Source organism: Narcine bancroftii, chromosome 3 (genome assembly GCF_036971445.1).
Source record: "Narcine bancroftii isolate sNarBan1 chromosome 3, sNarBan1.hap1, whole genome shotgun sequence".
Lineage (NCBI taxonomy): Eukaryota > Metazoa > Chordata > Chondrichthyes > Torpediniformes > Narcinidae > Narcine > Narcine bancroftii.
This window is the reverse complement of record NC_091471.1, coordinates 366,946,076-366,970,780: the sequence shown is the minus strand read 5'-3', so window position 1 is coordinate 366,970,780 and position 24,705 is coordinate 366,946,076. Positions and strand designations below refer to the sequence as shown.

Sequence of the window (24,705 nt, the reverse complement as noted above, 5' to 3'; positions counted from 1 at the left end):
GGATGATCTGTGTAGCAGCAGAGGTTACAGGAGCACGGGGGGGCGAATCCATAAATGCTCTCTTTTGCTTCTCTTTCTCTGACCATTTCTGCTGATGGAAAATCTCGGTCTGCCTTACATCAGACTAAATGCAATTTTGTGACAAATACATGACAATAAACGAATCTTGAATCAATGCCATGGTCAATTTGTAAAGGAGAACATGGTATTTTGTATTTTGTGGCCATATTTTTAAAAACTCCTAAAACACCATGACCACAAAGTCTCTGCCCACTTCAGATCTGATTTGGAAACCTCTTGGAAAAGGTCAACACCAGTTTGCATTATTGTTGGGATGGATAATGACACATCTCCTGGATAGTAGTTTTCACCTCAGCTGCTGCACTGTCATGTTCCCCTTCAGACTTGCAGGCATGTCAACATACATTTCCAGGAGATCAGACAATGAACTGGGTTGTCTACACATCTGTGGATGGAGAACACTAAGTTGTCTTTCTTCCTCTATGCAACTTTGTCACCTTGAATGCCTGGAGGAGCTATATTTTCATCACACCCAGTTGATATTTTACACTGTGGCAGACAGATTACTCAACAGTTCAACACATTTATCCTTCTGTTATCTTAGAAACTTGTGCCCATGAGGACTTGTATGACACCAGTCCCCAATCAGATAAAAATGAATCTATTGCCACTTGTCCTGAAGCGTATCTAAAAGGATTGAGTTGTAATAAGATGACCTTGCCAACCTTTATTCAGGAAATATTCCTTTCCAGTTAACATGAAATGGTTGATTGGTTTCATTTCTTTAAAAAATATAACGGATCCCACTTAGACAACATGCAAGCTGCATTGTGACAACAGCAATCATTACGAATGAGGCTCTGAGATTTTCTCTGCATCCCTCTCTTTGCATAGATGTTCTTATGTGTCAACTAAGCACTTTGAACTCACTGTTAGTATAGCAGAAAATAGAATTCATGGACTTTTCACAGCAATTAAAATGCAGGTTTTGTGGTAATTAGCCATTTATGATAAAAGCCCTTATTATGTCCTGACAGAAAAGGAGCGAGATTGCAATGAGTATCTCAACTTGTCTCTAAGGGTTCATTAAGATTTAAAACATAATGCAGTAATTGGACAGAAAATGGTGCCCTCAAAAACAATAGGAAAAGAGAGAAATGAAAGATATTAATGTTCAAGAAAACAAAGGATTTGATTTAGCCAAAAGAATCTATCAGATAAAATCAATGTGTTTCATGCTTGTAAAGGTCCATTTCATCTGTTCTGTCGGAGGATGATTATGTTTTGGAATGTTTGATGTAGCTGCATACTTATCTTAGACAATGCCTTGTTCACAAATCTTACTTCCCGTGCATCTATATCATTCTTCCTGTTATCACCACTCTAATGTGGTAACAACCCGTGCAAACCCTTTTAAGGAGGAGCACCAATTAAAAAAAAATTCTTCCAGTGTTTACAAGTGAACTAAACTATTTAAAATGGCCTTTCTGAAAATTTTTACTTCCACAACTGAGATCTAAGTGGCTGACAAACATACATGAAGGATGCAAGAACAGCAGTAACAGCATCAACAATGGTGCGAATTTTGCCTTGCCACCTGACACAATCTGTATATCCATCCATTTTTGAGTCCCGAATTTTGCAGTGAAGACCTGAGTGTTGAGATAGGGCACTTCCTGCCCATGTGGGATGAGTTCCGAGCACTGACTGTCCCTCAGCTGGCATGGGAGAATACAATTTTCCATGACCTGCCTGACCAAAAGATCCGAGGAGAAGGGATTTGCCACCAGCTATGGGAGGGAGAAAGCAATTTTAATTCCACTGCGGCTGGCTGAATGACCTTTCTGTTAATGCTTCATCAGCAAGGTCAACAAAGCCAACATCTAACCTGTGCAAGTTCCTTCACAACACAGCTGCGAGTATTTTCACCAGAAAACCTTCTTAAGGTTGTTATTGTTGGGCAGCAGATACTTTGCCAAGGATGCCCACATTCCCTAAATTCCAAATCTTGGCCATTCCTGATGAGTTATGTATGGTGTCAACTTGAACTATTTCCTCTCATCAATTTGTGAAACATTATTTTGCAGTTATTAGGTTCCTTGTTTATATATTCAGGTTGAATATATAAAAAAATTGGTCCCTACAATTTGAGATTAGGGCTGATACCTGCACAGCTTGAATACAGATCATCCATAATTAAAATACATCTGTCCTACATCAATAAATGGATGCAACTCATAAAAATCTTCAATGGTGGGCAAATTTGATTTTGACTGCCAATTTCATAACACGCTTCCAGGAATCTTTATTTGCCATTGTGGAGTCACTTTGCATCTATTATTTTAAAAAGAGCAAATAAATTGAGAACAAAAGTCAGACTGGATGCTATTACCATTTCTTGAGCTAACATTTTCTTTTGCTAAAGTTGTATTCAATTATCAGAAATAGTCCGTGAATTCTGTAATCATTAAATAAAAATTCCAACAACAGAAAATATTCCAACCGAAAGTGAGACAATTCCATTCCGTCTCTGAATTTCACAAATTCCAGATGTGGTCCGTGATTGCATTCACTTCTCTGATTTGTTTTATAATTAGAACTAATCATTTACAGAAACTTGTTTCTCAAAGTCTCAATTATATGTTTGTTGTGGGAAAACAAAACAGTATTCAGTAATGAAAATGTGTTCACAAGTTCTAAATGGTTTGTTACTGTGTTTTCTGTAAAACTGAGTTTGCTGTACTTTTCACTAAAAGATTTATTCACGATGAAATATTAAACACTCTTTCCTTGGCTTAAATCTAATGCAGAATATGAGGAAATTAAATTTAAAAACACAGAAGCAGTTCTGGAGCCTATAAAATGTAGATAAAATACCAGCACTGAAAATTAATTTACAGATAACAATATTCAGTAATTAGGTTTAAAAACTAAGGATATAAAAAAGATTATGTCTTTTAATCACTATTCCTGGAAATGCTCTCTTATAAGTACAGTACATTAATGTTTGTTTAATGAGAATACCTGGATAAAATTACTTTAGGAGAAATATCCTTGGCAGCAGATTATTATTATATATTTCATTTCTGAAATGTGCTGGTATTTCAGAACTAACAAAATGAGGTCATTTTTAACTGCTAAAAAGAACATGCACAGGAGCAGGTAGACTGTGCAGAGAACTGACAAGCACCACAGAAACTAGCTCACAAGACAACCTCTGATTAGAAAGACTAGATTAAATGGATCACAATGGCTGGATTCACACATGGCCCCTTTAAGAAAGGCCTTGGGAGCAAAGAAGCTTTGGAAACACAAAGCCTTGAGTGTGGAGGATGCACATTGTTGCACCTGGGATGAGGTTCCCATGGACAATACAGCTTGCTCAAATACGAAACTCCATAACCAGCAACAATCTCTTTTTAATAACATCAGCACACTGTTTCTTGTGCATGTAACAAGAACCAAAACCCGATATCACTGATTGAGTTAATTGTTTGCTGTGATACCTGCAATGAAACATGAAGGTTATTACTCTCTAATTTTCACATGTCTACTGCTTCAGTTATGATTTGCACCTGTTGTTCTTTATTAGTGCTAATCTCCTGCCCTGGATAGTCATCTGACAGAATATAATGTCAGACGTTTTCATGAATAAATATAACCTACAACATAGAATGTTCATGCATTAGACATCAGGTAGAAAAGGAAGCCTTCATTCATTTAAGCCTTACAAATATATTTAAAATCACCAGTGCTTTAACAGAATCACCGAAACACAAACAGTTTACCTTGACCAGACAAAGTGATATTGTGTCTGAATTCCCGCCATTGGATGGATAATCAAGGCATATAGGAGATTTGGCCTTGCAATTATTGACAGTGGATTCGAGAGTGCACGAGTTCCTCGACTCACTTGTTGTCATGTGTCGCTTAATGTTGATTTTCTTTCTTGAAGAGTTTCCACATGCTTCTTGGAGAGTCACCTCCTGGTGTTGGGAGACTGAATACCTGTGATTTAACATTACAGTTATATTCAGACCACACGATATTTTTCATTTCGCTGGATACATTTTGGGACATTTTCATGCTGTTCCACAATAAATATTTTCTCCTCTCATGGATTAAAATCCTTTTATTTTTGTACAAATAACAGACTCATCCAAACATTTGCTCTTCTAATTTAAAGAAACCTCATGAACATCAATCAAATCATATGAAAATCATCTCATGTCCTTAAATTATTATTGGGGTTTCATAGTTAATTAAATCCCAACTATGGGGTGCTAATAGTTTCACTATATTTTTAACTTACTGAAAGTAAGTTTACTTTAAGTAAACAAACAAATAAATGATTACCTGACAATTTATAAAGAGAATTACAACAGCTTTTTGTTGTTTTGCAGAGGCAGTCCTATTAGGATTTATTAATGGTCCCATTATTAAACAGAATAGAACAGAACTATGGTTGATGAGATGAAGTATCTCCCCTTGCCCAATCTAAATGTTCTCTCCTTTACCACAAAGGATAGGTTTGCAAGGAATATTTTCAGCTCTCTTTAAGAATTGTTTCTTGAGGTTTTAACTACTTGAATTGAAGTATAATATTTCTAATACTGTCTCTCTTATTTTTTTAACAGCAATTTGGTAAAATTTTAGACGTTGAAATAATTTTTAATGAGCGGGGATCGAAGGTAAGCATGCATTCAACTTGATCACTTTATCTTTTGAACTAGCTTTATTAACTTAAACAGAGACATAATTTATGTGTTGTTTAAGAGAGCTGTTAATTCTCTTAATATTTATTGGCTATTGTATAAAACACATTTTTAATATTGGACAGAATTTCCTGTCAGAATGACTACAAGTACACGTGTATATGACATCAGTGGTTTTGCTGTATCACAAAGATTGCAAGATTATTCCTCACACTGTGAAATAGATAACAAAATACTTTCAATTGGTAATACATAAAAATAAACAGAAGTCTTGACTTGTAAACAAACTTATCACTGAATACTTTAGTGATGCCTACTGATAACATAATTGTGCAAACTATCTTGGATGCACCTCCAAATTACATAATGTAAAGGAGTTTCATCAATATATGGATCTAAAATGGCATCCTAGGTTAGTAGTTGCATCCAACTGACACTGCCAGCTGCTTTGCCAGCCCCGTACGTCGACATGCAGACCCCGGAAAGGTGTTATGAGCAATTATTAACATAGTAAAATAAAATTGCATCATATTTCTAACAATTGTGCTAAAAAAAGGTGGAGAATGATTAAATGTTCTCATGTCAGTGAGTAGATTTTTAAAATTGCAGTAGTTCTCTCCATTGACGAATTCCCTTATTCATTTTAATTAGCCCATATATATTGACAAGTCATGAAATTAAACAAATAATTAAGACTAAAGTTTATATTGTAGAAAATTACTGTAACCTTGGTCAATGAATGAGTGTGATCACAATCTTATCGAGAATTACCATAGTCCAGGGGTCTCCAAAGTGGTCAATGGGACTATCCAAGGCATCGATAAATGCCAGGGGGTCGACAATACCGCAGGAGGAGGGGATTGATTGAACTTTTGCAGTGGAAAGCAGGGGCGGATCAACAGAAAATAGCGCCTCTGCCAGTGATGACCAACCTCTTGTGAGAGCGGGCCTTGGTGACTGCCATGTTGTATTTGGCTTTGGCCTTTGACTAAGTTGAGAGCGAATGGGAGGACAGACTGAGCGTGGAAGAAAGATGTATGTGTTCTTTGTTCCTTTGGTAGCACCTCCCCCCCTCCCCCCATCCAGCGTCACCATTCCCATCACCACCCACCCACACCCACACACCCTGCCACCCCCCATCCAGTGCTGGGATTCCCTACCTAGGTGTCGATGAGGGATCAAATATTCCATGAAGGGGTCAATGGTCTAAAAGGTTTGAGGCCCCTGCTGTAGATGGATGGTGATTTTAGAATGAGCAACATTACAAACATTGAATGCTCTTTAGAATTGCACAATGGCCTGTTATCCCAAAAAGGTTATGGAGCCAAAACAGCAGGTTTAAAATGTGTGGGTTTCGCAGGGTTAGAGGATTAATATGTGAAGCAAAAGGATAAAAGAATTAATGCAAAAACAACAGGTTTTAATAGATTAGCAGATGAAAGAGCAGGTTTACCATAGCGGGAAAACAGAGTGTAATAATGAGGGAAAGGCCTGTTCAAGAATTACACCTTTTCATTCATGCTGACTTTGGATTCCTTTAAGTTAGTAACCATGAGTTTGTAATTGTGCTAACTCTAAAGCCATGATGCTCATGGTAGTATCATCGACTCAGAAAGCAATGGGTATGAGGGAGCTGGACTTTGTCATGGCAATATCTCTATTTTATTGGTTTCCACCCTAATATTCCTTTATGAATACTTCAATGTCAAAATTGTTTCATAATCCTCATCCAATTTTACTATTTCTTCTGCTTTCAATTTTTTTTATGGCAACTATTCCAACTACTTCAACCACCTTGCTATTTTTCAACTATAATCATTGTCTGTAGGGCTTCAGTACTCTAGTGACATCCTAATGAGACCTTCTCACCAGTAATGTAGGATCCTGGCCAAGTATCACTCCATTTACTTATTAATTTCTCAGTGTGTGCTCACAACCGTTTTCTGAAATTCTTGTTATATGAATAACTGTTTCCAATTTTAACCATGAGGAAAAGATAATGAGATTTAATAGATCATGACCTAACATTTAGTCCCTTTCATGATGGTGGAAACATCAGAATGAAGAGGAGGTTTGTTGTGTATAAGTTTTTATGTTACATGAATGATTGTCTACTGACCAATTGCACATGCTTGATTCTCACCAATATCCATAATGTGACTGCAGAAAACAAAATGCCTCATTCTTTCTCGTACATATTAACACTTCACCTCAATTAAACAGAGAAAAATTCTTGAACCATACGAACATATGCAACAGATCTAGTACGCCTTCTGCCAATCATAGGATGGTATATAACATAATAAAGAAATGAAATCAGGAAGACAATGGCAACAAGAGGAAGCCATTCAGCCCATCATGTCATGATGGTCAAAAAGGCATTCTTCATTCCATCTCTTGCTTGTGTGGCAGATCGAGTGCTCATCACAATACTTTTTAAATGCATCAAGGGTTGCAAATTGAACCATCTATTCCTACAGGTGTTCCAGATTCCTTTCATTCTTTGGGCGAAATAATCTCTCCTCAACTCCCCTCTAATCCTTTTACTTTCAATTGCATCTTTGCCATGAATCACAGAACTTTCTACCAGTGAAGTAAGCCCTGCTCAATCATCTTGTCCAAGCCTCTATAATTTTTTACACCTGGGTTAAATTTACTCTCAATCATATAGTTCAGTCCAGTGAGTGACAGATTCTCATTTGTTCCAAGGGACCCATTTGTTTTTCATCAACTAATATGTGAAGTAATTTGAAAACAACAACAAAGCACATTAGGTGAATATAAGATTTCCGTGAACAGGCCCGAGACTTTTGACAATGCATTAAAAGAATTGCTGGTACAGTAAAGTGAACTTTTCCGTCCAAATTTCAAAACAACTACAGTAGTTTAGAATTTATAAATAATATATTTAGCCTACAGAATGTGTCATAAAATAGAACATATTGGGCATATTGGTTCCAGCATGTTTATTTTAATTCTGAGTCATTTCAGTTCCAATAATATGACTGATGTTTTGAACATTAAACATGAAAGTGGTAGCATCCTGTTAACAGACCAAGGATGACTAAAAACTCAGTACTCAGAATCAATGGCCCATAGTTAACCCATGGTGCTGATATCTGACAAACTCCTGTTCAATTACCTTCCTGATATCTTATTGCTGTTATTCACAGACAACCTAGATTCTGCACAGAACGTGACTGGTACCATTTCCTGCAGTTAACAGCATCTTTTGTTAATCCTGCACAGTTGAATCTACTTGAGTAAACTCCCAGGCTAACAATGCCCTGAAATAGTCGATTGGTACTGTTAAATAATCATGTACAGGTGCTCCCCAACTTACGATGGTCCAACTTATGATTTTTAAAAGTTACGACAGTTCGAATCCATACTTCCAATTTCAAATTCCGACCTGTTTCCGTGCTTGCGATATGCAGTACACCACTCTCTTGCCTCCTCACCATCCAGCAATTAATGTTAGTAAAATGGTTCAAGCATTCTACATGCCCAGTGTGCTTGCAGCTGTGTACATTAATGATTTCAGTATGAAATAAAGGTATTCAAACTTTAATGACAAAGAATGAGTTTTACCGAAATTTGACCCCCCCCCCCCACCCCCCCGATTGTACGTTGAGGAGCACTTGCAATGTCTTTGGTACAAAACAATTTGTATTTCCTGCACCAACCTTAAGTCTAAGTGCTAATTATTTGTGCCGATGTAAACCACTGGACCAGGCATCAAAAGATGAGAATAAGAAGTAGATGTTCATAATTGAATAATAAGATAAAATCTGGATGAATTGCATGTTCTAAGGAAAAAGAATCCCTTGTTAAAAAAAAAACCGTCACAATGCTTGATGTATCAAATTTATAATTTAATTTGCAAAACTATACAAACAGGGAAAAATACCCAAATTTGAAATGTTGCATATATTCCCTCGTGATAAAAGAGCTGGAGTTACCATGAAACTCAATGATGGACAGCAGCTCTAGGTACTAAAACTATTAATTTGACAACTGTATTTGTTGGGATGGGGAAATTCCATAAAGATGTTTACAAATCCAACATTTAGGAAGGCAACATTCCAAAATCGACAGGTTAACATGTTAATATTTGCTATGGAATGCATATGTTTATCATCATAAAACCTCTTGTGTTATGTAATGTGAACAATATAACTTTATAAGCAGGAGAGACAAAAAAAATAAAGATCAAGAAGTTTGAAATTATGTACCCAATCCTACAAAATATTTGATGAGATGATAGCATTTGTTCAGTGGACGGGCTGAATAGTCACGACTTATTTCAGAGAAATCAAAGCAGACCCTGTGCAGAAGAGAAGCCACTTGTCTTACATGTGTAATTCTGATCAGTTCTAAATCAGGCCTTATGAGAAGTTAAAACACAGTGCTGGAGAAACTCAACAGGTCAGAGAGTGCATTTTATAGAGCAAAGATAACAACGTTCTTCAAAGTTACGACAGTTCGAATCCATACTTCCAATTTCAAATTCCGACCTGTTTCCGTGCTTGCGATATGCAGTACACCACTCTCTCGCCTCCTCACCAAAAGATAACCAACGTTTCGGACTTGACACTTCATCAAGGTATGAAAAAATGTCAGCAGGCACCCCTGCCAACACGTTTCTCATACCTTGCTTAAGGGCTCAAGCCCAAAACATTGGTTTTGTATTTTTATCTTTGCTATATAAAGAACACCGTTTGATCACTGAGTTTCTCCAGCTCCGTGTTTTTACTTCAAACACAGTGTCTGCACACTTTCATGTTTTACTTTTGTGAAAAGTTATCTCAATCCAATGTTGCATATGTATGATCCATGTACAAGTAGCAACACAATTATCCAGATATTCAATTGCCTTTAAAAGCCTGAAACCAAAAACATTTCAGCATTATCTGTCCATGTTTCAATAGAGGACCTCAATGATCCCAGTCCATCATTTTTAACAACTTGTCAGCTGAATTCCCATATTGGGTTAGAGAACTGCAAGTATGGAGACCAACCTGAAGAAATTAAATTAAATTAAGCCCTTGATAACAACCTTTACCAAAATTCATGAAAGCTAGTGTGAATTAAAAGTTGTTGTTGTATCTCAGCCATGACAACCGTTTAGGTGCAAACAATAGTCAACTAATTTTGATTTTCCATTGCTAGAACTGAGAGACAACAGCAGCATCTGTTATTTTCAGTACTTTTCCTATCCCAAGGCATTCAGGTTTGCTGAGATGATGAGATGTGATATCTTGAATTGGACTTATTCCTGTCCAAAAGTTCAATTTGCAAAAGCAGTGCAAGATCTTGCAAGAAACATATCAAGTTTAATCCTGTATCTTTCCCCATTAATGACTTGATATCTATTATCAAAAGTGACATTATCCTCTCCTTGATAATACTGACATCTCTAGGTGATTAGTTTTATACATGCAAGGCTGTATGGAAACAAATTAGATTCCACATGTAGAAATAACATATAAAGTGGATAGTAAAATGGCACACTGCCTTCAGCATTAAGGGACTAATCACCAACATTGTTAAAAATAATTGTGTCTGGATTCTGTGAACTTTCCAAACTCTCTTCAATTACAATATTCATTAACATCCATTCAGCTCACTGAACCACCTTGGCTGTAAGGGGGTGGGGAGTGTTGATAAATTTGGCCATGGTGAGAATTGGGGAGAACGCTGACACTATCGGCTTGTTTAGCTGACTGAACAATATGAAAGACAGAAGATATGCTCCTCTAACTTTGACAACTGTGTGGCACCTGACATCTGCAGTCATTCCCCGGCAACATTATGATACGAGCAGCGACATGAATTCAAAACGTGCCATGGGTTTAGATTAATGAGGTATAAGTTTGGTGGCATGGACTTGTGGGCCGAAATGGCCTATTACCGTGCTGTTACGCCTAAATCTAAAATCTAAAAAAAAATGAATGTGTTTAAATCCATCTTTAATTTTTAACAACTATAAGAGCTGCACCTCACACTTTGTTCGGATTCACTCACAGCATCCATGGTTAGGCTTCAGCCTACGTTTGTGGATGAATCTGACACACAGGCACACCTCTCGGGCCTCTCCATTACACATACTTACAAACAGAGTTACTCAGCTGAGCTTGATTTGCTGAATGGGAATTAAACAATGAGAGGTTGAGTTTACTGTACAAATTGAAGACAAAATAAATCTGTGAGGAATTTCTGTTCATATTCTTTTATGGCTTTCGTGTAATTGCAAAAGAATGACGCAGAACGAAAGCTATTTCTCTTCCAAGTGAAAAATAGCCTATCCAATTATATTTACTTTTGATCAATTAAATTTTGAGTCACGTTGTTCTATTTTGCTTGTGTTTTATCATTTCATCTGAAGGCAAATTCTAGGAGTTGGGAACTGTTGATATTGTGGAATAACTTATAAAAATGTTTGGCCTTGTTTTGCAAAACTTGATGTGATTGTATTTCTGTACATAAGCAACAACATACTATACTCTGACATATATACACACCACGTAAAGAAACTTCTTTGAGCTAAAGTCGGGCTGAAACTCATTTCATTTCAGATTAGATCCTTACACATTTTAATGGTACCACTAATTTTATCAAGTCCGATATCTCAGCAGGCACAATTACCACAAGCGTGTGAGTGATCTCTTTATATGTTTTCAATGAATCCACCCATCTCTTTTGTTCTGAAATTTTCTGCCTTTTCATACTCTGAGGTCTGGTTGCTCTGTGCTCCTGTACATTGAAATTATTACCTTGATCTTCCAGCTAGTGTTGTTGGCGATTCAAGAGACGATCTTATTTCCTGTATAATCATATGCATGTCTCTCTTTTCCTTTTTTCTTACCTGCATGCAGGGATTTGGTTTCGTAACTTTCGAAACCAGTGCTGACGCGGACAGGGCACGGGAGAAATTAAATGGAACAATCGTAGAAGGCCGTAAAATAGAGGTGCAGGTCCAATTCTTTCTCTTTTTCCTTACTTTGATTGTCTCAGTCATCATTTTCCATTAGTTGGTTAGTGTGTGTTTCCCATTTCCTCTTCTCTCATCTTCCATATTTAAATATGTTGCTTGAAACAGCTGTCTTTATGTAGAAAAGGAATCATTGTGCTTGCTATGGTCTTTCTTATTTATTCTTTGATTAGGATACTGTAGTATTCAAGATGAACAATGTGAAAAAAAACTAAAATTCTGATGACAATGAATTAAAGTCACTTAGTTCAGTAAGTCTGACTTGATTTAACAGTATATCATTCCCCATGGAAAACCTGAATGTTTAAATTTAAGAAAATCTGAGCTTCATAAAGGCAGGATATTATTCATTTTTTTGTGTTCAACTGATGCTCATGGAAATTAAGTCCATGGATTTAAAAATTAAGTAGGACAGGGCCACTTTGTAGTTTTTTTCCTGATGGTGATGTCATTTTAGACAGTCATAGAGCGGTATTCAAATACTTCCTGTGCTGGGGACAATTATCATGCCCACTGCTTTGTTTTCCAAAAAAGATTTCAGCAAATTCAGACACTTGTTTTGCTGAGATGAAGGAGCAAGTGATTTTGGTTGAAGATATGAAGAGAGCTTTGACCACAAAGGATGTGTTTCTGTGATTGTTTACTCTGATGTTGTTATTGCTCATTTCCATGAGTTTTTGTGTCCTTCTTACACCTCACTAATGAACTCCGATAATAAATGAATCCCATGGGAATTGACCAACAATTCTACGGCATAATAAGAATGCTCAATTCCTTCCACTTAAAATTGGCCAGGCTGAGGGGAAAACATGAAGAATATAAATATCCTAAGACTTCAGGTTGTCTCCCTTTGCTGAATCACTTGCTGGAGAGTTCTGAAATATAAAAGAACGGTATCTTGGCATTCATGACAGATTAATACAATTGCAGACCTATGCAATCTGCTACAATGGATCAACAATTTATAGGTACTGATACAACAGATTATGTACTTATTTATAAGATCCCTTTAAGATTAAAATCAACGTGCCTCTTTAATTATTTGTTAATTTCTAACAATTTTTGTTGATATCAGTCCTGTTTCAAATGGATATTGACCAATTCATGTAGTTGTGAATGAACACACATATTCGGTATCAATGTCAGTTTAAATATTTACCACAGACCTTCCTGCTTTATCATTTATCAGAGTCGAATTCCAAAACCTGAAATTTCATTACAATGCTCAGGTTTACTAACCAACATAGACGTAAAAATATTAATTTGTCAACAATGTAGCGTGTGAAAATGGTTCAAACATCAAATTGCATCCAGTGTACTGTCGTCATAATTCAACATTTAAGTTTTGAGTAGATTGTGTTACCAAATTAAAGATAACCTGTCTAATCGGTGCTCTGTTTCTCATTTTAAAAACCAAGCAATTTGAAAAGCTTTCACGTAATTTAACTATGTTCAAAGTACATTTTCAAATAAGTGGGAGTTTACCAATGAATACCACATATTATTTAATCGTCACAGCTGAACATGCTTATTTTAGCAGGTTTTGTTGACTTTGCAGAGAGTGAAATTTGTTTTTAAATTTCATAACTGCACAGCAGGCTTTTCTGTTGGTGGGAAATGATCCTGATTCACGGCTTGGTGTTTCAGACACTGTGCCTGGACTCTTTAGTCCATCATGACGAATCCATGCTATTTTTGTGGCACTTACAGATACAGTATCTATTTCCATCTCTCTTTTCATTTATGAAGTTCATGCCATATGTGATACATCTTTTAATAGTTTTATTCATGCCAAGCATTATATAAGCAAAGCAATTTTAGTTTAATATACTGTAATTCGTGAGCATGTGCTTTGAAGTTATAACATATGCACTGATTCCTCTTACAAGCAAGCTTTTTCAAAGGTTTCAAGAGAAAGTAATTTGTTTCTTTATACTTTTTTCTATTCATTACCAAATTTAAGTATTCTGCTATTTTACCACTTAATTAATAATATGTTAATTAAAATGTATATTCATTGTAGAATCCCATTCCTTAAGAATTTATTGTTTTGTAGAGAATAAAATCTTCCAGTTTGATCAAATTCAAAATAGATGTGTGCCTTTAAATATATAAATTATATACTTTTTATTGAATGAAAAAATTGAACATTTGTTACAAATTGGACCATAAATGAAAAATATTCCATATAACCTCTGGTATGCAAATCATCAATAGACAATATGGTTATTTCCCTCTCCCCCTCCCATCGATCAGGCTCCACACAAACTCTTCTCCGATTGGTTCTCAGTTCAAAACCACCTCTGGAACCATACCTTCCCTCTCCCCCTCCCATCGATCAGGCTCCACACAAACTCTTCTCCGATTGGTTCTCAGTTCAAAGCCACCTCTGGAACCATACCTTCCCTCTCCCCCTCCCATCGATCAGGCTCCACACAAACTCTTCTCCAATTGGTTCTCAGTTCAAAACCACCTCTGGAACCATACCTTCCCTCTCCCCCTCCCATCGATCAGGCTCCACACAAACTCTTCTCCGATTGGTTCTCAGTTCAAAACCACCTCTGGAACCATACCTGGGAACGGATTTGAAGGAAAAGGATTTCCACCTATTTAAGGGAACAAGGTGCACATGATTAATTAGTAATCCATAGTGTTATCATTTTTGAACAAATGAGTTATTTTAACAACTTCCAGGATGAACTGCACTCACTGGCACTCTTGACCAAACAAGACCCTATAAACAGAAAATGTTTGATCATAAAAAGTTAAGAATTGCTAATAAGCCCAATAAGGAATTCAGTGGAAACTTTTTAATCCAAGAGCTTTGTGGCCCTATGGGATTTACCACCACATGGTTTACTTTTGGGAAGAATTGGATCCATTTAAGGTAAAGTTAAATAAATAAATGAGGGAGGAATGAATAGGAGGAAATGCTGACAGAATTAGATAGATTCTGATGTGGAAAGGTTGGACTGAATAGACTGTTCTGGTCATGAATATGCTTTGCATCATTACATTACATTCATATCAAAAAGGAACACTCCTGGTGAACCAAGAACTCACTAGAACGGAGCAAATGTTCCAGTCAATTTGCAGATGAGTTAAGCATTTACAATACTAAGAAGTTTTTCTACAACAGAGAGAAAATTAAAGAGAATGCATCCCTTTTATTGAGATTACATCTGGTTTGTCACTCTGCATGGAACACATGGGAGTGGTTTGTTAATGCATATGGGAATTCAGGAATTTACCAACATTAATCTGCTTGCCTTGACCATTGTTATGCTATGATTACTACTTGGTTGGTTTCCTTACGTTCTTGTAACTCATTATTGGATTGTGTTATTCATTTAATTATGAGCAGCCAGGGATGGGGGTTGTGGTTGTTTACAGTTTAGGTTTGTTTGGCAACTATTTTAGTTTCGGCAAGCATCGCCCTGCATCTTGAGAATATTTAAAGCCCAAATACAATGATGAGAATTAGTGTTTTCCAGTCTCTTGTCATGAGCTTGTTTCACAGGAATCTAGAGTATGGCTTTCTCTGAAGGTATTGCACTAAAACTGACAACATCAGAAATAAAGCTAATCAGGAGCTGAAGTAGTGAAAATCAGTGAGTGTGTTTCAAGATATGTTTGTATTGAGTGAAGTACAGAGACTCCTTTATTAACTTGCTTTATTTTGTGGGTTTATAAATGTACTATTTGTGCTCATTGTTATTTTTCATTAAAAGTAAGTAAATTATTTAAATTACTAGCAGTAACTTTGGTCTAATTCATTGTTTCCACTCACCGAATATCATGTGCATTCAGGTTTATGGGAAGATATTACATCCTTTATCTTGTGATATAAAATGTAATATCTTCCAATAATCTAGACTACATAGGCAAGGTATTTTTTTCCGATCCTTGGATGCTCTAATTGACATACGTACAGATTAATTTATATCTGATGTGAAGAATTGCTTTTAGGAGTAACGAGTGGTCAAGGATTCTATGTTAACCCTTTGGAGAAAGCAACTATGTATAGGGTTCATTTCACTCTCTCAGTTAGTACTGTAAGAAATGTCCAAGATTGGCTGCACTGAATGTACACAATATTTTAATAAAATGTAATGTTCGACATTCCTTCTATCTGTCTTTAATTTGCACATTAATTTACTGTGACATGACAGCCTTTGTCAGTCATCACTAAGTCCCCAGTTAAAACAAACAGGCCACAATATGCATTTTATGTCTAAGCGAACCATGTTCACAACATTATGGCTTTTATTACCAGATTTTAAAATAACTCATCAAAAATCTTTCATGCTTATGGAAAGCTAATTCCCTAAAATGTTTACCATTTTTATTAGTACAAAATTCAGAGACAATTTTGCAAATTAGCCGTGAAAGAAAAAAAAATGATCACTGGTTAATGTTTGAAGTGATTGTATTGATTTTGAAGATATGTGCCAGAATCTGAACTTACTGGCAGGTGCATTTTATGCATGATTTGTACAAAAAAAATGCCACTTCAAATGTTAGATTATAATAACAATCACACCTAGGCAGGTTGGCCATAATCCGAACATTGGACTGGGCACATTTGAGCGCAGTTCAGCCTGACCAGTCTAAAGTTTGCTTGGCATCAAATGGACACCTAATGCCATCATCCGGTGCACAATGGTCATTTCCATATTCACCAACAGAAATTGGATTTTAACTGGGGACCTGCATTTTTCACTCTCATTAAAATAAAAAGCAGAGCATGTAACATGTCAATAAGGAGGCACAAAGTAAAGGCTTGTCACTAGAATTTAGATGGTTTTCCCACATGTAGGAAGAGATGCTTGCATCTTGGCACCTCAATGCAATATTCCGCAGTAACTAGCACAGAGGTCAAATGGCCCAGTGGAAATGGTTCCCAGGTACCGTGTTTCTTGTTCACCCCTCACAGCCCCAATATTGCATTCCCTCCAGTGTACCCTTCTCTGCTGTTATATCAGGCTCTCAAATGGAGTGTTCTTTATCATTTAATTCACTTCCAGTGATGTGGGATATATAAGCTCTGCAGGCAATAGGAAACACATAGGTGTATGATTCAGGTTCAAGTTTATTGTTATGTGTACAGAGGTGGAGTGAGAAAGTTTACTTTGTGAGCAATCCATCTAGTCAACCCATACATAGTACAGCAAGTAAGAGATAGTGCAGGAATCCAGAGGTACAGAGAGTTCCAAGCAAAGGCCACATAATGGAGAGTAGTCTGACCACAGAGGAAAGAAACTGTACTTGAATCTTTTGGTGCATAAGAAACTGATTCAGCAACTGTTAAGATTTTTTAAACAAGGCTTTCACCTCTATTATGTTTCTGTTCAGGTCATCCAATGAGGGCACAATCATAATACATTAGCCCCCCCAAAAAAATGCACACTACTTTCCCAAAATGTTAGTAACATATCATCTGGAAGAGTTCAACACAGAAAAGCAACTAGATCACATCACACTCAATATTTGCCCTCTACCTATCCCCCATTGCCCCAGTCTCGTAAAAGAAAGTAATTTGGGCCTGGGCTGATCTTGGAATCCAAATCCCATTTTCAGCCCTATAGTACTGTTTAGCAATTCGAAAGCAATCACAAAAACTGTTGAGTGAGCCACCATCGTAAGACCAGTTCAGGAGATCAGCTGCTGCCAAATAAATGTGAAGAATTGGCGGACAGATGCACAGTTTGATCTCGAGGTGCTAGCTATACCTTCATAGGCGCTGCCTGACCTGCTGAGTTCCTCCAGCAATTTGTTTTTCTTTTGCTGCAGACAACAGAATATGTACATTCTTGTGTCACCATTTGGATTGTTTGTCTGCTGTTTTGGAGCCTTTCATGAGCTTTGGCTGTTGGAAATTTCTGAAAGCATCTGATGACTTCCTGGAGGTGGTGTCAGAAACCCTCTGCTGAAACCTAGAAGGACAAGGCACAAACACAAAGCAACATTCATATCGTCTTCAAGTCACCCACACATTAGATTAGGGCTCGTATGGTCATCTTTTGAACTTGAGTCAAAGTCCTAGAACATCCCACCTCTCAGCATTGTGCGAGCAATGTGAAAATTGACACAGAAGTCAACATGAATGTGGGTGGGACGGTTGGTGAAGCAGTTAGCGCAACGCCTTCACAGCACCAGTGATCAGGTCCAGGCTTTGAATCCCACGCTGTCTGTAAGGAGTTTGTATGCTCCCCTCCCCGTGTCCATGTGGGTTTTCCCCGGGGGTTCCAGTTTCCCCCCACCATTTGAAACGTACCAGGGGTGTAGGATATTGGGTGTAAATTGGGCGGCATGGACTCATGAGCCGAAATAGCCTGTAATTATGCTTTCTATCTAAAATAACAGTCAAAACAAGAGCACATCACTCCTCAGGGGTAACTGTGCCCACTTCCCAGCTAAGACACAATATATTTCTTAGAGAGAATTGAAGAAATAAATTAGCATCCATTGATGCATAAATTCAAAAGCTCGGAGTAGAGATGATGTTAATCGAAAAATTGAGACAAAAACTACAGGGATGTTATCATGAAAATGTGAAGCCTTAATTCAAGATTCAATTTATTGTCAAGTAATAAAGACAGTGCAAAATTACACGAAATTCGCTTTTGTCTGCTGTAAGGCAGACAGATTCATCATCGGCAGAAATTGCCTGAAGCGCCTTTTACTGAGAAAGAGAAGCAAAAGAAGGTTTCCCCAGAGTCACCGTGGATTTGCCTCCAGTGCTTCCACAGCTCCCGCAGCCACACACAGTCCAGTCCAAACCATAAGCAGCCCGAGCTCCAGATCCAATCCTTCCACACCATCAGGACCCTTCAGCTCCCTCAGTACCCTTCTGCAGCCCAGTTCCGATACCTGGTGCCCCTTCAGCCGGTCTCGAGCCAGTCTCCAGCAGACCGCCACCTGGTGTGAATCCCTTGGTCGCAGTCGCCAGCATCCTGCAGCCTGCATGGATTCTTCGTCTCCAACAGCCCGCTGCCTTGTGTGTTTCTTTAATCGCAGAACCCCTCGCTGGTCAGCCACTGTGGTCACCACCCAGTGGGTCATCTCCTCTGCTTCTCCTTCTCAAATGGGGAGTGCTCTCTCGGGTGTCCTGCACCAGTCCACCACTTCCATAGAAACTGCAACCCCTCGTGGCTGTTGATAATAGGTGCTTCCATCTTGGGCACAGGCCCCACGGTCCCAGTGTTTGTAAGTAAAATCATAGTCAGTTCCATTTTCAGGCCATTTAAAGCCTGTACGGAGCTGATACCAGTCGGACTGGAAGGATGGAACACTATGTCTCTGCTCCCTGCTCTCCGCGGATCCGCATCCGTGGCAGTGCTGCCATGTTTTATTTAATGTAATACTATTAGATTGTGATAATTAAATACAATTTACAGCGAGCTCTGAAGGATGGCATTTAAAGAGAGCAAGCTTTTCTATTTTGTATCTAAATGAGCATTGCTGAAGAGTTTTTATTGCAAAGGTGAAAATTTAGGTAATTAATAAACTGCATAAAAGGTGAATCTAGATGCATCATGAGTATGGATTTCAGAATGACAGACTTAAACAGAAATCACTCTCATTGCCATGAATTCACTAGAGTGGAATTGCAAATAATCTTTTTGAGGAAATTTGTGTTTTTTTATATATATATAAATCAAATTAAAAATGAAACAATGTCTCAGTGTTGCCCAGACAATGTAACTGATTTACTGTCAACAAAATAATGGAAAAATGCAACAGCTTTTCAAAAACATACCGTGGATGTAGGTAAATTGGGTGTAATTGGGCGGCGCAGGCTCTTGGGCCGAAAGGGCCTATTACCATGCTGTATGTCTACATTTAAATTTATAAGCAAAATAAGTTTAAGTTGACTTAAATATAATTTTGATAATTTTTTCAACTATCAGAAGTTGCCAATAATCATATATAGTGTAGAAATGGGAGCTGTTATGTCAATTTTCACTAATTTTGGCAAATTATTTGGAGGAATTAAGATACTTTTCTGAAGCGTAAATTAATCTGTTCAAACTTTCTCCCACTTTCTTCCTGCCTTACTTACATTGTCTCACTGATTCATTTTGTTAGTTACATTCTAAAGTTACTGGTCTCTGTCTGCCTGTTCTTGGTATTAGGACTTACGGGTGAAATACAAAATCAAGGCAGATTTAATTTGTCTCCAAGTGGGCATCAGTTCACAGCACAGGAAAATGTTTCCACAAAGCTGCAGACCAAGCTTCAGTGGTAACCATTATTACGAGCTCCTGTTTCAATTAGTGACTGTCACTTTAAGGGTTAGTACCAGCTGCAACCATTCACAACTGTGGAGAGAGCCAAGTGGCACCAATCAGGTACTGACTGTTGCCAAAGTTGATATTCTGGAGGAAGAGAGAGAACATTTGTTGCTTTATCCAGGGACGGGAGGTCGGGGGGGGGGGGGGGGTGGGGGGGTGGGGGGGTGGGAGAGACAGACATGTGAGAGAAACATTTAAAGGAACTCCACACTTGGCGATCAGCAACCATCTCATGAACACGGTGCTGGAGTGATACTGTGTGAAATGGAAAACTTGGCTGATTCTCCCTGATAGGGGAATTATCGAACCCCACCATGACCAAAGGAAAGGTCATTTTGAAGGGGACTTTTGAACCATGCAGTAACCAAAAGAAAGGTCACTTCGTCTGATCCATGCCGTGGTTTTTGGAAGCATAGTGGAAGTCACGTTTCGTTTCCCAATCGTCCGAACGTAAATTTCTCAGCAAGCAACTCGATAAGGATTTATGACTGTTCAGCAGTCCGGCAACTCAGTCTCTGCCACCTCCTTCGTGATTCCTTCTGTGCATCAGTTTAAGAGTGCGTTTCAACACAAGATTTCTAAGGCTGAGCTTTGGACTGACTTTCCAGAATTGTGCCCAAGCTATAATGGTGTGGGTATCCCACACACATAAATATATTCGCACGTAGTTGGGCTTAATTAAGGTGTTATATTATTAGTAGTTATTAATAAATATATTGTTTTAAAATAAAATCAATAAGAGTCTCTTGGTGAATTTCTATTGCTGCTGGCCTGCAATGTAACACCATAGAAATTGAATATATCTGTATTCAAGGGATAAAAATCGTTTAAGATGGGACGGAAGCCTGTTCTGGGAGCAGATTACCTCATTATGTAATGCAGTTTGCAGGACCAAATAAAAAGGTCAAAAGCTCACATAAGTCTGGTATTTTTTGCATGCACTGCTAAAAGGAAATGTGGTTCAGAAAGTAAATTTTAGAGTATAATAAAAATGTAATTTTAAAATGCTGATTGGAAGGGAAAAGGTGGGCTGGATTTTTGGGCTGCATTCCTTTCCCGTTAACAGCTTGGGAAATGATGAGAAACTCCTTATTTGGGAGAGTGGTGTGACACTTACTGATGAATCCCAAGATAATTTTAAAGAATATGCACTTACTCTATATGGAGTAGTCTATTCAAACATTCCAGAAACTAAAGATTAGAAACTGTAAATTCAGTTATTTTTAAGCCTTTGTAGTAAGTTAGCAGCTCGTGGCTGTGCTTCTTGCTGTAATGGAGTTCTCAAGCTTTGCAAAGTTTGTTTTTTTTTTGCAGCTGTGTTCGTGTTTGCTTTGGAGCAACTTCAGGTCCACTTTAAGAAGGTGAAATTGAATTGTGTAATATTTGAATGCGAATGAAAAACATGAAACTATTTTATCTGCTAGTTTAAGCTAGGCATCGCTACAATTCCTGAAATGGTTTGATTAAAATTTGGAGTCATGGCTATCATTGACCATCAGGATTCTGGGTTATAGTTAGGGATGTAGTTATATTCTGCGATTATATAGCATGGTTAGTAAATAGTGTTTTAGCTTTAAATGAGTTGCTGCAACCTGTCAGTGTTCTGCAAAATGCACATTGTGCCTACAGCACAATCATGCAACTCACACAAGCTGCTCCAGTCCTCTGTAACATAATTAATAATACAGGATTATTATTCATGACTGAATAGAGACAATTCTGAGACTCTTCGCGCGCGCCGGGGTGTGTGTGTGTGTGCACGCGCGCATGGGTGTGTGGTCAACTACAGGTTATTCAATTCATTATGATTTACTCAAAGAAAGCCCCATTAATTCCTGAATGTGATTTGTTTCACTGTTTAATCACAGGTAAACAATGCAACAGCAAGAGTAATGACGAACAAAAAGACCCCCAATCAATATACAAATGGTAAGGCAACAAGCAGCTGCTGACCAAATGATATATGTGGATAAGATTTAAGATGAACCTTGTGATAAAATATAGCATTGATTGTAATGATAAATACAACCAGATTATGACTTAAGAGTGGGTATTAAAAATTAGCTCTCCTCAGTGAAGGATATAATTATGGCTAAATGTTTTCCTTTGAATTGAACATGGACTAGGTTAGCAAATAGTGTTGATGTAAGCGCAAAAATAAAAACAAGTTTAATGAATTTGTTTTGTGAATCAGGAAAGTGTAGTGGAAAAATAGATAATTGCTCTAACTTGTGCAGCAGTTCACTTAACTCTTCGCAAATAAATGTAGAATTAGTTTATATTCAGTGGTAAAAGTCACCTGTTTTATACCAAATTAAACTTGAAGAGGCAAGCAAAAATGTACAACAACATTTACAAGCCAAACCATGGACAGATTAATTTCTGCAACATCAAATTAATGGCTTATCAGCTTCTATTATAATATTTTCAAACCTGCAAGAAGTATTTAACAGTGATACATAACACTCTTCTAAATTAGAAATGCTTCCGATCAAATTGTTCAAATGTGTCAATGCCTCATAGCATTAGCACCCCTGACAAGATTGGGCCTCACGAGAGAGTAAATGTGAGACAGTTATTAAATAAAATGAAAGCATTGGGACAACAAAAAGTGATCTCACTGATTATCTGGGTATGCTCCAGAATGGTTTGCAACTCCAAAGATGTTGCCAAACTTTTCTTAAAAATTTGACAGTGATACCTGACAAATCTCTCCTCGTATGAAATGAGAGCCTGGACCAACTTACTTATCTAGTGAAAAGATTAGCCATTTTATATTAGTAAAAAGTACCAATTAATTGTAGAGACAGTTGAATATCTAAATATCCGAAATGCACAGGACCAGAAGTGTTTCAGATTTTGGATTTGGGAATAATAAAGCAGCATGGTGGCGTCAGCAAAATACCTGTATCAGATGTTAAACAACAGCAACAAACAAAGGCAGGCTTTCAGTCTTCACCTACAATGCTGTGTTTTGATCAAAAGGTTACGGTAAACTGGATTTTACTTTTTTCAACACAATAACGTTGCTGGTCATGTTACACTCAAACATGGGATTTTAGATGGAGATGAATTTCAGGTTTCGCATGAAAATAATGGTACTGACCAAAAAAAAGGACCTCTGCTTACCAAATAATAAATACAGCTGGCGCCAACAGAGCGTCAGAACCCCACATGGGCAAGTGAGGTCAGGTGTGGAATTTTCCACTTGGGGCGTCACGTCAACGCTCAAAAAGTTTCAGATTTTGGACTTTCGGATAAGGGGTACTCGACCTGTCACCGAAATCATCCTCAATATTGACGAATAAATCTCTGAAATGAGCAATATATTCCACCAAAAGGCATTCTTTTGAATAAGCAGTCTGTGTCGTTTTACTAATTAGGCAGTGGTTAGTATTTGCATGAAGACAGCTTTGAACTGGGCCCTCCTGCAAATGATCGATCCCTGTATAAGCTGTGCAGGATTCTCCAGCAGTGAAACCAAAGCTGGGCTTCATTCACAAGTTACAGATTAATCAGAGGTGTTATACTGTTGAAGCAATTAAGATTGGCACTGCCCAATAAAATGGGGTCAGGTTGAGCACTTCTTTACAATTTCTCTGCCCTCTGGCAAAGGAACCTTGCGCTCAAAGTAAATAAATAGTTCCTCTGTGAGCTTTTGTTGCTTTTTCTTTCCGATCATTCTCTTGAAACAGTTAAAGAGATTAGAGAACCAAAAGCGGCTCAACTTCCAATGTGTTTCCTTGTCAAAAGTGGCCTATTACGCTCTGGGATATGTTGTAACTTGCACATCTAAAATTCCCCATTCTACTATGTTAGTGGCATCAGCTTATTTAAAATAAATGAGTTAATGCTGCCAGTAAAACAGCAAAGAGAAATGAATGCCTTAAGGGAACACATTAAGAGCTTGTACACCATTATCTCATGGTGTAATTTTAGGACACAAGTGGTTATTAAGCCATTCAATTTCCCCATGGTTTTTTTTTGCAATAAATGTAAAGAAATGTTAAGAAATCTGGGGCAAAATGTCCTCGCTGCTGTTTGACAAAAATGGTTGTTTCCATGGATTTTCAAGAGGAAGAATTTTAAACAAATCCAGGTCCAATGGCTAGCAACAAATCTTCAAACAAGCGAAAAATGTACAAAAATGATGGCCCTATGTGGACTCTCCAAATATGAAACTGTTTATTTCCGAAATCCAGGAAAGCAGGATTTCCTGAACGTGCAGATCCTCTAGAGCTTGCAATTATTGGAGTTTTTCCCTCTGAGTTCCAAGGTCTTCCTCCTACTCCCACTGGAATGGGAAAACTTTAATTGAATTGGCAGTCCTCCAACTGCTAGCGACAAAAGAATCTTTTTGAATAGAAGAAATTCTAAACGAACTGATGGTATTTTGTTCCACTCATCAATGGTGTTCAATGCTATGAAATAGGCTGAAAATGTTATTAAATAATTAGAGCTATTTCAAGTTTGCTGTTTCACCTCATTTAGGTTCTTTGTCCTTTACGTTTTCAAATCAAGAACTGTGAATAGAATGTCAATAGCTCGGCTATGAACCATGAATCCCTTCACTTATTTCTCAGTGGACTGCCAGCCACCTTATTGTTTTGTTTTTATTGGAAATAAGTGGTAGAATTGACCTTGAGGTGAAATCAAGATTGCTGTATTCCAACTGTAA

At 37.6% G+C, this 24,705-nt stretch overlaps 1 protein-coding gene across 14 annotated transcripts in view; it reads left to right on the top strand.

Annotated features, from left to right (window-relative positions):
* The window catches only part of rbfox3a (RNA binding fox-1 homolog 3a), a 644,989-nt gene that overhangs the window by 542,122 nt on the left and 78,162 nt on the right, over window positions 1–24,705 (top strand). For 13 of the 14 annotated variants that reach the window (XR_011354963.1, XR_011354964.1, XM_069930251.1 and 10 more), the window contains 3 exons: window positions 4,659–4,712; window positions 11,615–11,707; window positions 21,896–21,956. Coding sequence is in view for 12 of the 14 variants with exons in the window: in XM_069930251.1 (XP_069786352.1) it covers window positions 4,659–4,712; window positions 11,615–11,707; window positions 21,896–21,956 (208 nt within the window). In the remaining 2 variants the exon portion in view is untranslated. The remainder of the gene's footprint in view (window positions 1–4,658; window positions 4,713–11,614; window positions 11,708–21,895; window positions 21,957–24,705) is intronic. The other variant, XM_069930255.1, reaches the window with a different exon arrangement.